We start from the raw sequence: 14,528 nt of genomic DNA on the forward strand, positions 1-14,528 counted from the left end.
ATGCGTTCGAGCCCTGTGACAGGCTCTGGGATGACCGCTCAGAAACTGGAGACTGTTTATGATCCTGTGTCTCCCTCTCTCTCTTTTTGCCCCTCCCCCACTTGTGCTCTCCCTGTCTTTCAAAAATAAATAAACATAAAAAAAAAAAATCCCTTGCTGGGGCCCTGGGTGGCTCTGTCGGTTAAGCGTCCGACTTCGGCTTAGGTCACGATCTAGCGGTTTGTGGGTTCGAGCCCTGCGTCGGGCTCTGTGCTGACAGCTCAGAGCCTGGAGCCTGCTTCGGATTCTGTGTCTCCTTCTCTCTCTGCCCCTCCCCAACTTGTGCTCTGTCTCTCTATGTCTCTCAAAAAATAAATAAATGTAAAAAAAAAAATTTTTTTTTAAATACCTTGCATTTCACAAACGTACTGTTGATCAAAAGAGGCCAGACAAAAGAATTGAAAGCAGGGACTCAAATAGATAACTCGTACATCAATGTGCGTAGCAGCACTATTCACAATAGCCACAAGGTGGAAACAACATAAATGTCCATTAACAGATTAACGGATGAAGAAAATGCGCTATATACATACGATGAAATATTATTCAGCCTGAAAAAGGAATGACATTTTGGTAGAGTCTACAACATGGATGAGCCCTGAAAACATGGTTAAGTGAAATACGCCGGATACAAAAAAGACAAATATTGTACGATTCCACTTATATGAGATACCTGGAATAGGAAAATTCACAGGAAGTATAATAGAGGTGGGAAGGAGGCATGGGTATAGGAAATGGATAGTGGTGATGTGTGCATGACATTATGAATGTCCTTAATGCCACTGACTTAGCCACTTAAAATGGTTACAGTGGGGGCGTCTGGCTGGCTCAGGTGGTAAAGCATGTGACTCTTGATCTTGATCGCGGTCGTGAGTTTGAGCCTCAGGTTGGGTGTAGAGATTACTTACATAAATAAAATAGGGGCACCTAGATGGCTCAGTCAGTTGAGCATCCGACTCTTGGTTGCAGCTCAGGTCATGATCCCAGGGTTGTGGGATTGAGCCCCGCATCAGGCTCCATGCTGAGTGTGGAGCCTGCTTAAGATTCTCTCTCCTTCTGCCCCTCTCCCTCACTTGCGCATGCTCTCTCTCTAAAACATAAATCAACCAGTAAGTAAATAAATCAATTATATGGTCAAAACGGTAAATTTATGTGTATTTCACAATAAGACTTGGGGGAAAAAAGCTAGATGGTTTGATTCCATTTATACAAAGTACAAAACCAGAGAAAACTAATCTATGGTGACAGAAGTCAGTGGCTGGAAAAGGACATGAAGAGGGGTTATGGGGTCATTTGCTATGTTTTGATCTGAGTGTGGGTTCCACTGGTATTCAATTGGTGAAAACCACCAGCTCTTCACTTATAAGTTTACCCCTGTCTGCCTTTTTTATACTTCATTCAATAGTTCACCAGAAAACGACAAAAATCCTAACATGTCTTTTGGAAAAAAAATTTTTTTAAAAATAATCTCTATGTCCAATGTGGGGCTCAAACTCACACCCCCAACTGAGCCAGCCAGGCACCCCCGAAAGAATTTTATTTTTGAGAGAGAGAGAGAGAGAGAGAGAGAGAGAGAGAGAGAGAGAGGCAGAGTGTGAGCGAGGGAGGGGCAGAGAGAGAAGGAGACAGAATTCGAAGCAGGCTCCAGGCTCTGAGTCGTCAGCGCAGAGCCGGATGAGGGGTTCGAACTCACGGACTGCGAGATCATGACCTGAGCCGAAGTTCGACGCCCAACGGACTGAGCCACCCAGGCGCCCCATGAAAGAATTTTAATTGCAAAAATCCGGATAAGTTCTTGGGAGATGAACCTTTTTCCCCCTGTCTTTTTCTGTGCTCCTTTTCTTGCGCCTTAAGCCTGCGCTGAATCTGTGCCTTCTTTGAAATGCTTTCTCGCCTTATTCACCAAGGTCCCACGCTACCTGGGGCCACATTCTTGGAGCAGCCGGCCGGTGACTAAATTGCCTCCTGTCTGTCTCTGGACTAGCCTGAGTTGAACTTTTGGAGGTCAGTCCTCACTGATCCCGCTAACCAGGAACTCAGTGCACAGGACAGAGCAGTATTAAATCCAATCAGCCCGGGAGGCTGGGAACAAGACCGGAAGAACAGGCTGCGACAAGGGAAGCGCCGCTCACGTTCTGCCCAGCTGTGCCAGCCCGCCTCAGTTTTCCAGACGCGAAGCCACGCCCTCCCCCAAGCACCTCCCCCAATCCCATCTGGCCCCGCCCCCCACCCATGGGCTCCTTAGGCCCCTCCCAGTGAGTGTGGCCCCGCCCCGGGAGGGCGACAATCCCGCCAACAGTGACTCCGCCCCTCCTTCCGCTGAGAAACCTGTCCCTTTTATTTAAAGAATACATTTACGTCAGCCCGCCTTACGTAGATTTACGTCATCAGTGCAAAGCGCGGAGGCGGGACTTCCTTCTCTGGTTCAAACAGCTTCCGGGAGAAGCCGGAAGAAACCGGACCCTGGACAGAATCGGGGATAGCCAGCCCCTCCCCCGGCCCCTACGGAAAGGTGAGTCCATGGGCCTTCCTGGCGAAGTCAAAACACTTGGTCTGGCCCTCTCTGGTGAGGATCTCCTTCCCTATCCAGGCACCGTACTGGTCCAATCCCCCTTTAATTTCCCATGACTCCCCGCGTACTCAAGCCCCGCCCCCAGGCCCTCAGCCCCGCCCCGAAGTTTGAGGGGTGTGGATGGTTTGTGACCCCCTCTTCCGACTCTACCCCTTACGGGCTGGGAGAACTGAGCTTGCTGGCCAGGGACCGGGCAGCCTTTCGGCTCAGGTGGGCCCACGGACTTCTCTCCGGCGCCGCGGGAATAGGACCGCCCAACGCGGAGCCTGCGCCTCAGAAAACGCAGGGTCGGGACCCCTCCTCACCGCGCCGTCAGTGTCGCTCACAGGCTGAGGAGAGAGCAGAGGCCTCTGAGGCCGGAGACCTGGGGTCCTGCCTGGCCCCTGCCCCCGAAAGTTCCCTGTGTCTGTGCCAGTCGTTTTCGCTTCTCTTCGCCGCAGTTTCCTTTTCTGTAAATCAGGGTTGGTGACATTAACCTTCTTACCATCAGGGGCTAGTCTGGGGAGCGAGAAGTAACTGCTACCATTTATTTATTGAACCGTTGCCATGTGCCAGACCCTGTGCTAGGTATCTTGCTTCGATGATTTCCCGTCACCGTCAAAACAACCTTATGAGGTAGGTGCTATTTTTAACCCCATTTTACTGATGAGAAAGCTGAGGCTCTGAGAAAGTTGTCCGAGGTTACAGAGCTAGTAAGAGGCAAGAGCAGGATTGTAATTAGTGTTCTGTTTTTGTTTTCACTCCAGGGCCCATGTTCTAAATAAGGATGTGGAAGCTATTCAGATGTTGACATGTCACGCACATATTCTTTGAGCAGTTTCTATGGCATCATGCTAGGCACTAGGGTACAGAGAAAAATACTTGTCATCCAGAAGTCTAGTAGGGAGAGATGGACAAGTAGATGAGTGTAATGAAATGTTATAGGTATCGTGAGAATAGTTTATTAATGATGATCATCCGATCGGATTTGCCCGGGGCAGCTGTGAAAACAGCACACTCTCCAAGGGAAAGAGTAGGTCCTCTAAGGAGCAAAAGAAAGGCTTTCCTGCCTTTCTAAGGAACTACCAAGGGAGAAACTACACGGTACGAGAAGAGAGACACAGGTATGGATTGTGAGAGCTATTTTGGAATCTCTTCCAAGTCATTTCCACCTAGGTAGTGGTTTTGCAGTCGTGAGCCTACGATGACCCAGAAGGGTGGTGTTTCTGGTGTCCGTCCTCCTTCGCTCCCTAGGGCTCGCCGGAAGTGTTTCAGAGGCGGGAGACACAGTGCCTGCTGCATAATGTCTGCTGATGGGCCCTACACAGTTGTCCCTTTGGGGTGGTCTGTGACTCTGCTTCTGGTGAAAAAATGTTTTTTTGGTTCTTGACACCTGCACCTGAATAGGTGACCACGAACGAGGTAGGGTTCAAATGAGACAATCTGGCAAGAGTGGCCGCACTGTGTTTCCAGAAGGCCCTAGAATGAAATATTTCAGGCTCTTTGGTCTCTCTGAAGCCTCCTTGGAGGCTTCTCGGGGCGGGGGGGGGGGGGCATAGTTGCTGGACCAAGTGATAGAAATCCTAGAGAAACTCAGGGCTCAAAGAGGCAAATGTTTTTGCCCGCCTACCAAAAAAGCAACGACGAGTTGCAGCAGCAGCAGCAACAAAGTCATGAGGTTTTCCTGATGATCCATGCTCTCGGGAGGTTGAAATGTGAGAGAGGGAAGGTGTGGATCCCGAAAGCTAGTGTTTCACATTGGAGACAAAAGGGAAGTCCTTAGCTTTAGGTTGGGGGTCCGGAGGTAGGAAGGTTTGTTCCCCCTTCTATGGGGAGCCGAACTCCCCATTTTCTTTCAGGGCTGGCTCAGTTAAACGTAAACAAACTAGGGACCTGGCTGCAACCCCACATACCCTGCTTATGCTATCCCCCTTTGTTCCTGCAGTGTCGACCCAGTCAGCAGCCAGGCCATGGAGCTCTCTGATGTCACCCTCATTGAGGGTGTGGGTAATGAGGTGACTGTGGTGGCAGGTGTGGTGGTGCTGATTCTAGCCTTGGTCCTAGCTTGGCTCTCTACCTACGTAGCAGACAGCGGTAGCAACCAGCTCCTGGGCACCATTGTGTCAGCTGGCGACACATCCGTCCTCCACCTGGGACACGTGGACCATCTAGTAGCGGGCCAAGGCACCCCAGAGCCCACTGAACTTCCCCATCCATCAGAGGGTAATGACGAGAAGGCTGAAGAGGCTGGCGAAGGTGGGGGAGACCCCACAGGGGAGCCTGGAGCCGGGGGTGGCGTTGAGCCGAGCCTTGAGCATCTGCTTGACATCCAAGGCCTGACCAAAAGACAAGCGGGCCCAGAAAGCAGCAGTCCAGAGGCCCCCCTGAGACCTGAGGATGGCAGCTGCCTCCCCCCCAGCCCTGGCCTCATCAATGTGCGGCTCAAATTCCTCAATGACACCGAGGAGCTGGCTGTGGCCAGGCCGGAGGATACTGTGGGTGCCCTGAAGAGGTGAGTGGCCTGGAGAGCGGGAGGCTTCTCGTAGCCCGTGCCCTCAGCCCTTGGTCACCTGGGAGGAGGCTGGTGTCCACATGGGAGCAGCAGGGATGGGTCAGGTCCATCCAGCCCCCGCTAGGATTGTGGAGGATACTTCTTAGAAACTCACCCTTTGGTTTTTCCCCTCGTTGCCCTGCTCTGTCAGTCCAGGCCTGTTTGCCTTCTCATTCCTCGCCTTCTGTGTTTCCTTCTGCCTCTTTCATCCTTACAGTAAATACTTCCCTGGACAAGAGAGCCAGATGAAACTGATCTACCAGGGCCGTCTGCTGCAGGACCCAGCCCGCACACTGCGTTCTCTGAACATTACCGACAACTGTGTGATTCACTGCCACCGCTCCCCCCCAGGGTCAGCTGTTCCAGGCCCCTCAGCATCCTTGGCCCCCTCTTCGGCCACTGAACCCCCCAGCCTTGGCGTCAGTGTGGGCAGCCTCATGGTGCCCGTGTTTGTGGTGCTGTTGGGTGTGGTCTGGTACTTCCGTATCAATTACCGCCAGTTCTTCACAGCACCTGCCACCGTCTCCCTGGTGGGGGTCACCGTCTTTTTCAGCTTCCTAGTATTTGGGATGTATGGACGATAAGGATATAGGGCGAAAATGAAAGGCATGGTCTTCCTTCTTTATGGCCTCCCCCCTTTCCTGGCCAGAGCTGGGCCCAAGGGCTTGGGAGGGAGGGGTGGAAAGGATGTGGTGGGTCCTCCTCCTTAGGACATAGGAGGCAGGTACGGGGCCTCCCCTTCACGTCCACGAGGGTACAGACGTCCCCTCTGTGCAAGCACAACTCAGGTAGAAAACGAGGACGTCCTCTTCTTTCACTTTTAGGGTCCAGAAATTCAGAGCTGAGCTGGCGGTCTAGCTCAGTGGGCAGCCGGGGCTCGGAGGATTCCCTCCCAGCTGTGGCCCTAGCTCTTTCCATTGTCTTGCATGTCTGCTCCTCAGTACCCAGGGCTGCCTGCCAGGGCAGCTCAGCATGGCCCCAGCATACTTCTGTAGGGAGCCTGGAGTATTTTTCTGTTTCTTAAGGGAATATCCATCTTTTGAGACTAAAGTCACACAGCAGGAATGAAGGTTGTGTCCGCTTCCCCTGTAGGCACCTAGCCGCCTCTACCTTCTCCCTCCACCCCTGTAGCAGGAATAGGGTGTTCTCTGTGTTCTGGATAGTTTCCAGTGTTCTCCCCTTTTTCAAAGCACTTTGCTTGTATTTTTTTTTTTTTTTTAATAGTCCTTTATAGAGCTCAGTCAGGAAGGGGAGTGCGGCACAAAGCCAAGCCCCCAGCATTGGGAGAGGCCAAGCCACAGCTGCTGCTACCCTAGGCCTAAGGCTGTAAGCAAGAGACAGCTCTGGCCCTCAGCCAGTGTCCTACCCTGCCCAGCTCCAAGGACGAGCTCTGGGTATGGAGCCCTGGGCCCCAGGCCCTTGCCTCTGGGGCTCATGGATGGAGGGTCAGTGTCTGTGACTAAATAAAGTTACGTTTTGTGGCTGTGGAGCCTCCTTCTGTGACCTTAAGAGAATGGCTTTGCTCTGTCCCCACCAACATGGTAATGAGGGTGGATAGGCTGGGCTACCAATGGGAAATGCAGTTTATTTACACCAGCAGCCATGGGGGCGGGGGGAAATACACAGCGTTTACAAAGTTAGCTACCTGTACAGGATGGATTACATATGCAAAAATAAAAATCTCAAGACCACAGGACAGCGTGAGCCCCACCCCCCTCCCCCAATGACCCCAGCATGCGGTTATGCCAGGCGGGTGGCCCCTGGGCATGCGGGGGGGAGTGATGCATGGAAGGAAAAGCCACCGGCCATGGAAATTAGTACAGAACCCCCCCCCACACACACTCAGACACATGATAGGATACAGGGTGGACGACACCTAGCCGGGGTGGGAAGGATGGGAATTGAAACCCACACAGCCTGCTGTTAGAGGGGAGTGGGGAGCTCCTAGCCCCTGTTCAACTACATGGTAGGGGGGGCACACTCTCCCCGGAAGGAAAAGGGTTTGCTCCCTCAGGGTCCCTGCTGGACCAAGCCCATCTCTTACCCAGCTTGGGCAGGGGGCTCTGCCCTGAGGGCGGGCCAAGGAACAATGGGGAAGTGGATGTGGACAAACCAGTTCCCAAACTACTTCCCACTTCTCCCTCCTCCAACCAGAAGGGGGAAAGGGAGAGGCCAGAGGGGAAAGGGTATGGTAGGGCCTGAGCTGCAGCTGCCTCTCAGAAGGGAGAATGGCCTGTGGCCTTCCTCCCTTCACCTTCAACCCACTCCCAAGACTTCATTTGGAAGCAGGCTGGAGGCTGGCTGAAATCCTCCTTCCCCTCTGGCTTCCCCTTAGAGGGAGAAGGCTACAGAGGGTCAAGAACAGAGGAGCCCAGGCCCTAGGATTTATTCTAACTCCTGCCAAAATTTGTTTGGCTTTTTAAAAAATAATCACAATTCGTGGGTTAAAAACCAATTTGTAACCAGGCGTCAGCCACAATCAGAACCACCCGGGGGGGGGGGGGGGGGGGGGGGATTGGGGTTCCAGACAGGGTACTGCAGCCCTAGCTCTTGTTGTTCCCTTAACCCTCTAGGGTCCCTAACCCAAATCAGTCCAACCAGTCCTGGGTACTAGCTACCCAAATGTGGGATGGCTCCTCCTGGGAAGAGGGCAGGGGACACATCCAGCAAATGCCAGAGAACACAGCTCAGGGTCAACTCCGTGCCGTGTCATCAGTCAGCTCTGCTCCCAGCCCAGACTGCAGTCCTCCAGCTCGGCTCCTGGGAGTGATGGCGCCCACATGGAGGCAGGATGGTGTAGCTCTTCAGGATGTAGACCAGGCAGGTGGCCGCGCTGGCAGGGTAGTCCCACCGGAGGGCATGACACCCCTTCCCCCTCCACTGACGACCCAGAGCACGGAGACTAGCCTCTTCCCACCCCACTCCTAGCAGGGGGGGAGAGGTAAAAGGTCAGGATTTTCCTCAGAGCCCCAAACCACAAGTACAGAATAAATAACTTAAAAGCGGCTAAGGAAGGGGGAACAGGGCAGGCTTCGGAGGCAGGAGCATTGAGAGAGGAACTGAAGCTGGTCAAGGTGAAAGAGGGGGGTAGCAAGCAGCAGTCGGGAACTTGGGCTGCCCTGCTAGGGCAGTGGGGCAGGGGAGGCAGGAGGAACATGGGGCCACCCCAGGAGGGTGAGGCTGGGCCCCTTCCTGGGGCAGGGAATGAGGTAAGAAAACATTTCAAATAAAGCAGCACCGTTCCCTCTCACCTTGGGGCCCCACTCCTCACCAGCCCTGGGTCAGGGAGGAAAGGTAGGGGGGAGTCATTTTGATACACAGCTCCCTCTTCCTACCCTCCCCTTGCCCGTTCCGTGAAGCTGTAGAGGCTGGAGGCCCTTTCCTGGCACCCAACAACAAAAGGACAGCTCCTGCTGCCAAGGAGGCCCATGGGGACTGAGGGGAAAGGGCTGCCCCTGTGAGGGGCAGGGAAGGCGGTGGCAGTTCTGGACACCCACCTCAGCAGGCAGCTTGCTGTGCCTGCCTACCCCTGGGATTGGGGGCATTTGATAGGATTCTGCACACAGACAGGACACGCCCAGCCCTGCCCCTCAGCTCCAAGCACCGGACCCATTCACATTGCTGAGGGCAGCTGGGGGAGGCCCCCTCCAGGCTCAGCTTCCAGCCCACAGCCTCCCGGGTAGCCGCGATGCTCCTCGGCAGGGCTGAGTCCAGTTCCTGGGGTGGGGGGCAGGCAGTGCCCTGGCACAGTGCCCAGGTCAGGCCCCTGGCCTAGCTGGACATCCAGTAACTCACAGAATAAATAGGAAAACCGCCTCCCCACCAAACTTATGTCCAAGGCATAATATGTCCAGGTCTGAGTCCTGCATGCCAAGGGGTCGTGCTCCATCGCAGAGGACCCTGACACCCCCCAGGGGCGCATAACTGGATCCTCTGCTTGCCTGGCCCACCAAGCTTCCCAAGCCCAAACCCCCAGCAGCCGTCCATTTGCCAGGCTTCGCCACCTGGGTGGGGGTTGGGAGAGAGGGCTCTGCTCAGCCAAAGGCTATCCCTTGCACCCAAGTCAGTTGATGTCATCGTAGATGCTGGGCGTTGGGGGTGCCGGTGGCTTTGGCTTCTTCTTCTTGTTGGAGCCTAGGCTGGAGGCAGTCCCTACCAGGCTCAGATGGGATTTCTTTTTCTTGGTTTTCCGTGACTCTGAGCTGTTGGTACCTGAAAAGAAAGAGGCACGCGGGATGAGGACTGGGCTGTGTCAGGAGAACGCAGGTGTCCCCACATCCTCGGCTTCGGGCAGAGAGACCAGGGGGCCCAGATGTATCACCTACCTAGACCCCATCCCTGATTCTCACTCGTCTTGGAGGAGCCCGAATCAGAGGGTGAGAGATCAGAGGAGCCGTCCCACTGAAGCCGGCTGATCAGGGCCTGGCTGTCAGTCATGTCAAAGCTGTCGTTATCCAGGGAACTCTCGACCTCTGGAAGGACGCTGGAAAGAGAAGGGGCCAAAGAAGGGCTTGAGGGATACCAATCATGATCTTAATCTTTCACAACCCACCACCCTTCTCGGGGGGTCACTTACGCTGAGGGTCCGAGGAAGTAAATCCGCACGGCTCGCCGCTGCTCATCTGTGTGCTGGGGGCAGCGCAGGGACCTGGCAAGGACAGAATTAATCAGACCCTCCTGACAAGGCAGGAAGAAGGGTAGGAGGAACTCAGGTGAAGCCCCTTCCCTCAACAGAGGAGGGACAAACAGACAGACAGGGGAGGGATACACAGGGTGCCCCCAGATTGTGGCCTAAGGCCTGACCATTAGAGGAGGGAGGGGAGGAGTGGGGGCCCCATTGCTGAAGTCCAAGGGTACTCCCACCCCATGCCCAGGATGCGTGTGCAGGAGGCCCCTGGGCGCCTTTTCTAGGTTCTGAGCTCACCTTGTGCACATCTTCTTGGTGTGTTCAGAGATCACCCCACATTGCTGGAAGAGGAACAGAAGCTGAAAGGAGGGGCGGAGGGGAGCCCACTCCAGACACTAGATACTCTCTTCTGTACAAACTCTAGATTGCACGAGCAGAAACGGCCCCGGGGTGTCCAGAACAGACAGTCCCAGACCACCACTGGCCAGGAGACCTAATTCCAGAGAGAGTGAGCTATATGGCCCTGCCTGCTGTCACCAGCCTCCTCCAGGGACGTGACCACCGCCTGTGGCTCCAGCCCACTCCCAAGGGCCTTCCCTTCCCTGGTCTCTCACCGTGGTGAGCAGGCTACGCAGCTCCTCCGGCCCCAGGGTCTCGTAGCTGATCCCAGTTGAGTTGTTATACTGGGCGAGAACCAAAGGTACAGGTCAGAGAAGGGGCAGCCCAAGAGGGAGGGGGGAGGGGAGGACAGGGAACCCATCCCTCTCATCCTTTTCTACATGGGACTGCCCAGCAGTTCTCCAGTGATTCTTCCCACCCCACCTGCTCATCGGGGAGGGGCTGGGACCCAGCGAGAACGTCAACATGCCAAGACCTAAATACCCCATCTAGTGCTTGGGGCCATCAGCATCCTGACCCCACCTGCCCAAATCCCACCCAACTCCCAACAAGAAAAACGGGAGAGAACCTAAGAGGGGCAGCATGTACTCACCTTAAAAGGATCCGAATTGCTAAGTTCCCCTGAAGAAGAAAAAAGAAGGGGAAGGGTGTTTGATGCAGAGGTACAGACAGAGAACCCTGAAAATAACCAGAGAGGAAGTGGGGGTGACAGAAGGATCACAGGCCCTCCCTCGACACCCCTGTCCCCTAAGCTCCCCACCTCCACCCTCCGGCAATGAGTCCCAGAAGACACAGCTAGAATCGCTCCCATTGTTCAAGACCCACTTACCATTTTTGTGTTTTAAAGACTTGGATCTTCGAGGGGAATTGGGGTTCTGGAATGGGAGATACCATAGCTTTGGGGAAAGGGTAACGATAAGGGGGAGCCGAGAACCCAGGGAAGGAAAAAAGATTTGACAAAGAAACATCCTCAAATTCCTACTCTTCCTCCCCAGTAAGAGGCCCATCTACCCATATTCCCTCCTCCCCCATTCCCCCAGGGCCTCCGCTGCCCTCCTGCCCACCACAGACACCCTCATCCCGAAACCCAGAGAGGCACCCGATGACCTCAGACTTGAGTCAAGAGACCCGAGGACTCCCTGCCCAAAAGGGAGGGTGTCTGTCCTTCGCCCAAATTTCCCTCATGCTTGCCCCCGCTCTCACCTTGTCTGATTTCCTCTTCTTGGCTGTGTAGGACAAAAGGACAAAGCACAGGGTCACTTTAAGTTCTCAATTTAAGGACCTCTACGGAAAAGGACAAAGCTGCATTCTCTCCTCCTCATTCAAGATAACTTGTGACCCAACTCCCACTTGCCACCTCACCCCAATGCCCCCCAAGTTCCCCCAGATCCCCAAACACCTTTCTTCTCTGAGCCGTACGACCAGTCGTTGTCATTGATGTCGTCATTATCCTCTTGGTCACTCTCCGACTTGTTCATATTGTTGCTGTTGGCAATCCTGCCGACGGGAGGGGAGAGAACGGGTCAAGGCGGCCACCTCTCTGCCCCCAACTTCACGGGTACAGTGCAGCGTCGGAGGCCAAGCACGAGCCACCCTCTGTGCCCTACCAACGCCCCCGAGGGACTACACCACGGCACAGGGTACGGAAGACGCGCAGCTCTGGTTCCGGCAGCGGGAGAAGCCCTCACCGGCGGTTGGCGATCCGGCTGCTGTTCCGGCCCATTCCCAGGCACTTCTCCAGATGTGGAGCAAAGCGGGAGGCGGCAATGCTGCGGCTGCAATTGGGGCAAACACACTCCTTGCTCTTCCACTGGTTGAAAACCTGTCCAAAGATGTCCAACCCCGGCTGGTCCACGATCTCTGGGGACAGGAGAGGCGTGGCGATCAGGGTGGGCAGGGGACCCTCACCTCGTGTTCCCGCCCATGGCCCCGTGGCCTCGTGAAACCCCCCCGCCTAAGCTCACAGGAGCTCCAGGCACTACTTCTGGCGCAGTTTCCAGAGAAGGGACCTCCGAGCGCCCCCGGGGCTGGGCTGGACTGCTCTCCTTCAACCCTGAAGCTCACCAAAATCCTTCATGCTATCAGGGTCCGTGTCGTCCAGGAAGAAGTAGCCACACTTGACAGCCCGGTGTACCTCAAAGCAGAATCCCAAACAAGAATCCTCGACCAGGTCCGCGTATATCTCCTGAGCGATGGCCTGGGCCCAGGGGAGAACATCCGCGGTCAGGAGCGTCACAGCCCCCTGGACTGAGAGCAACTCTCTCTCACCAACCAAGTCTGCCAATTCGCCCTGGCCAAAAATAATGCTTTCTTTGCCATTTTCCCCATCTTGACTTCGCGTCCTTTCTTCTTCCGGAGCCTTGGACCTTTTCAGCTGGCTATTCCCTTTAAGGAACCAGGCTGACTACCCAAATTCCTCTTTGGTGTGAATGCCAGATATAGCGACGTAGAGACATCAAGAGAAAGAACTAGAGGCACACGTGGGGGAGCCCTCACCTCTAGTTTGCTGTTATCCAGGCCAGACAAAGACATTTCCTCCATTTTCATTTGTAAACTCTTGTGGAGACGGCGCTCTGACTGCTCATAGCACAGCGGGCGGCAACACGGCTGCACACACGGGGGTGGGGGGTGCTGGTGTGAGTCCAAGGCACCTGTGAAGACTGCCACCTCCCCTCTGCACCTCACTGCCCAGAGCTTAATCCTGGCATCATGATATACCCCTCCCCAAGGCCTAGGCTCACTAAGTCTGGATGGTCCTGCAGGGCCCGAAACCCAAAGGCGGCCTAGTCTTTCCCAGGACTGAACTCGGGCCCTGGACTCGGCTGCCAGTCAGTGTCTGGGTCTATAGGAGGCAGCAGCTCAACCCAGGTCCCCCAAACTCAAACCCCTCTTCGATACCCATGGTGCAATGCAGCAGGGGGAGGAGAAGGAACTCTAAGGCCTCAAAGCAAACCCACAGGGTGTGGCAAAGAACTGCACAGACTCCTAAATACCCCCCCCCCTTCCCTAGGCTCTCCTCAGAGTCACCTCTGCTTTCAGCCAGGATGTCCACTTGGGGGGGTACTGCTACCAGAAGTAGGAACGGCCCTAGAACCCTACAACCTTCACCCCACTCTGTCTTCCCTTGAAATAAGCCTGTGACCACGGAAGGGGAGCAGAGCCCACAGAAACCTAGAGCCGAAGGAGCATTTCTAGCCCCCATGAGCAAGAAGAGGGGGTAGAGCCCGGTTGGGATGGCATGCCAGGAGTGGGCACTCCCCTTACCTGCTCTTCTTTTAGATAACCACCCTCCCTCCCTCAGGACCAGCCCGGAAGTCTCTCCAAGAGCCCCAAAGTCCAGGAATCCCCACCAAAGGATTCAGAAACAGCGCCCACAGTCCGGGGCCCCTCTGAACGGTGGGTACGAGTTTAAGGAGCTGCCGGCCTAGAGTGGGGTGGGGACTGACAAATGAGCCAGGGGCACTGGGGAGGGTAGGAGGCCGGGCCTCGGCTCTTCCCCCGTCCCTGCGGCACTGCTGCTGCATCATACCGACTGGGGGGAGGAGAGCCGAGCCGCCCGAGGCCGGCGCCGGTCCGGGACAGACCGACCCCTAGAGAGTGGGCAGAGTGGGACGCGTCCCGGCCCCTCTCCTTCCCCGCCCGCCGACAGCCCCAGCCGGCCGGGGAGAGGAGTCCGGGAGGGTGTCTCTATTGTCCCGGGGGCTGGGGCCTGGCTCCCTAACAAAGGCCCCGCGCCCCCTCCCCGGCCGGCCCTGCCCCGCCCAGGGGGGACCCAGACAGGGGGAGAGCTGGGGGCCCCGGCCGGGCCGGGAAGCCGGGGGAAGCCGGGCGTTTCCGCGTCGGCCCGGGGGGAGGGGAAGGGGCGCTGACCCAGACCTGGGGGGAGGGGGCCCAAGCCCCGCCTCGGGCCCCGCCCCCCGCCCCCCGCAGGCCCCTCCCCCGTCCCCGTCTCCGTCCCGTACTCACCCCGCCCGGGGGGCCGCGCCGGGGCCCGGCGGCCTCTCAGGGCCGCGTCCTCCGGCGGCGGCGGCGGCGGCGGCTGCTCCGGAGCCCCATGTCCGTCGGTCCGTCCTCGCCTCTCCCCGGGGCCCAGGGCCCGGGGCCGGGGGGTCGGGCCGCCCCCCCGCCTCGCCGCCTCACCGGGCGGCCATGGCCCCTTCCCCTCCCTTCTCGTCCCGTCGCCGCCTCCTCCTCCTCACCTCACCCCGCCCGCGCGCAGTCCGCGCGCCGTCCGCGCGCCCCTCCCCCCGCCCCCCACTCCAGCCCGCCTCTCCCGGGCGGGGGGTGCGGCGCGAGCCCGGAGCGCGCGCGCGTGCCGCGACCGGAGGATGGATGGATGGGGCGAGCGAGAACGCGAGCGT

At 56.5% G+C, this 14,528-nt stretch overlaps 2 protein-coding genes across 10 annotated transcripts; one reads left to right on the forward strand and one right to left on the reverse strand.

Moving 5' to 3' along the window:
• The first annotated feature begins 2,473 nt into the window (after window positions 1–2,473).
• On the forward strand, window positions 2,474–6,624 carry TMUB2 (transmembrane and ubiquitin like domain containing 2). Of its 4 annotated transcripts, none has more exons than XM_007093803.3 (4): window positions 2,474–2,551; window positions 3,102–3,226; window positions 4,536–5,102; window positions 5,359–6,624. In XM_007093803.3, the coding sequence occupies exons 2-4, from the start codon at window positions 3,192–3,194 to the stop codon at window positions 5,723–5,725; spliced, it is 969 nt and encodes a 322-aa protein (XP_007093865.1). In that variant the 5' UTR covers window positions 2,474–2,551; window positions 3,102–3,191; the 3' UTR covers window positions 5,726–6,624. The 4 variants fall into 4 exon arrangements, with proteins under 4 accessions (XP_007093865.1, XP_015398233.1, XP_042822071.1 ...); XM_015542747.2 differs by lacking the exon at window positions 2,474–2,551 and adding an exon at window positions 3,845–4,012 and having other exon boundaries at window positions 2,572–3,226; XM_042966137.1 differs by lacking the exon at window positions 2,474–2,551 and having other exon boundaries at window positions 2,572–3,226.
• An 82-nt stretch (window positions 6,625–6,706) lies between these two features.
• ATXN7L3 (ataxin 7 like 3) lies at window positions 6,707–14,321 on the reverse strand. Of its 6 annotated transcripts, none has more exons than XM_042966135.1 (13): window positions 14,134–14,321; window positions 12,664–12,774; window positions 12,232–12,364; window positions 11,856–12,027; window positions 11,567–11,664; window positions 11,371–11,393; window positions 10,997–11,063; window positions 10,760–10,845; window positions 10,383–10,451; window positions 10,066–10,109; window positions 9,718–9,789; window positions 9,467–9,624; window positions 6,707–9,353 (listed from the first exon to the last, which is right to left on the reverse strand). In XM_042966135.1, the coding sequence occupies exons 2-13, from the start codon at window positions 12,712–12,714 to the stop codon at window positions 9,205–9,207; spliced, it is 1,122 nt and encodes a 373-aa protein (XP_042822069.1). In that variant the 5' UTR covers window positions 12,715–12,774; window positions 14,134–14,321; the 3' UTR covers window positions 6,707–9,204. The 6 variants fall into 6 exon arrangements, with proteins under 6 accessions (XP_042822069.1, XP_042822070.1, XP_015398229.2 ...); XM_042966136.1 differs by lacking the exon at window positions 14,134–14,321 and adding an exon at window positions 13,195–13,851; XM_015542743.2 differs by lacking the exon at window positions 14,134–14,321 and having other exon boundaries at window positions 12,664–13,851.
• Between the last annotated feature and the right edge of the window lie 207 nt (window positions 14,322–14,528).

The sequence above is a fragment of the Panthera tigris genome, chromosome E1, assembly GCF_018350195.1.
Source record: "Panthera tigris isolate Pti1 chromosome E1, P.tigris_Pti1_mat1.1, whole genome shotgun sequence".
In the NCBI taxonomy this organism is placed as follows: Eukaryota; Metazoa; Chordata; class Mammalia; order Carnivora; family Felidae; genus Panthera; species Panthera tigris.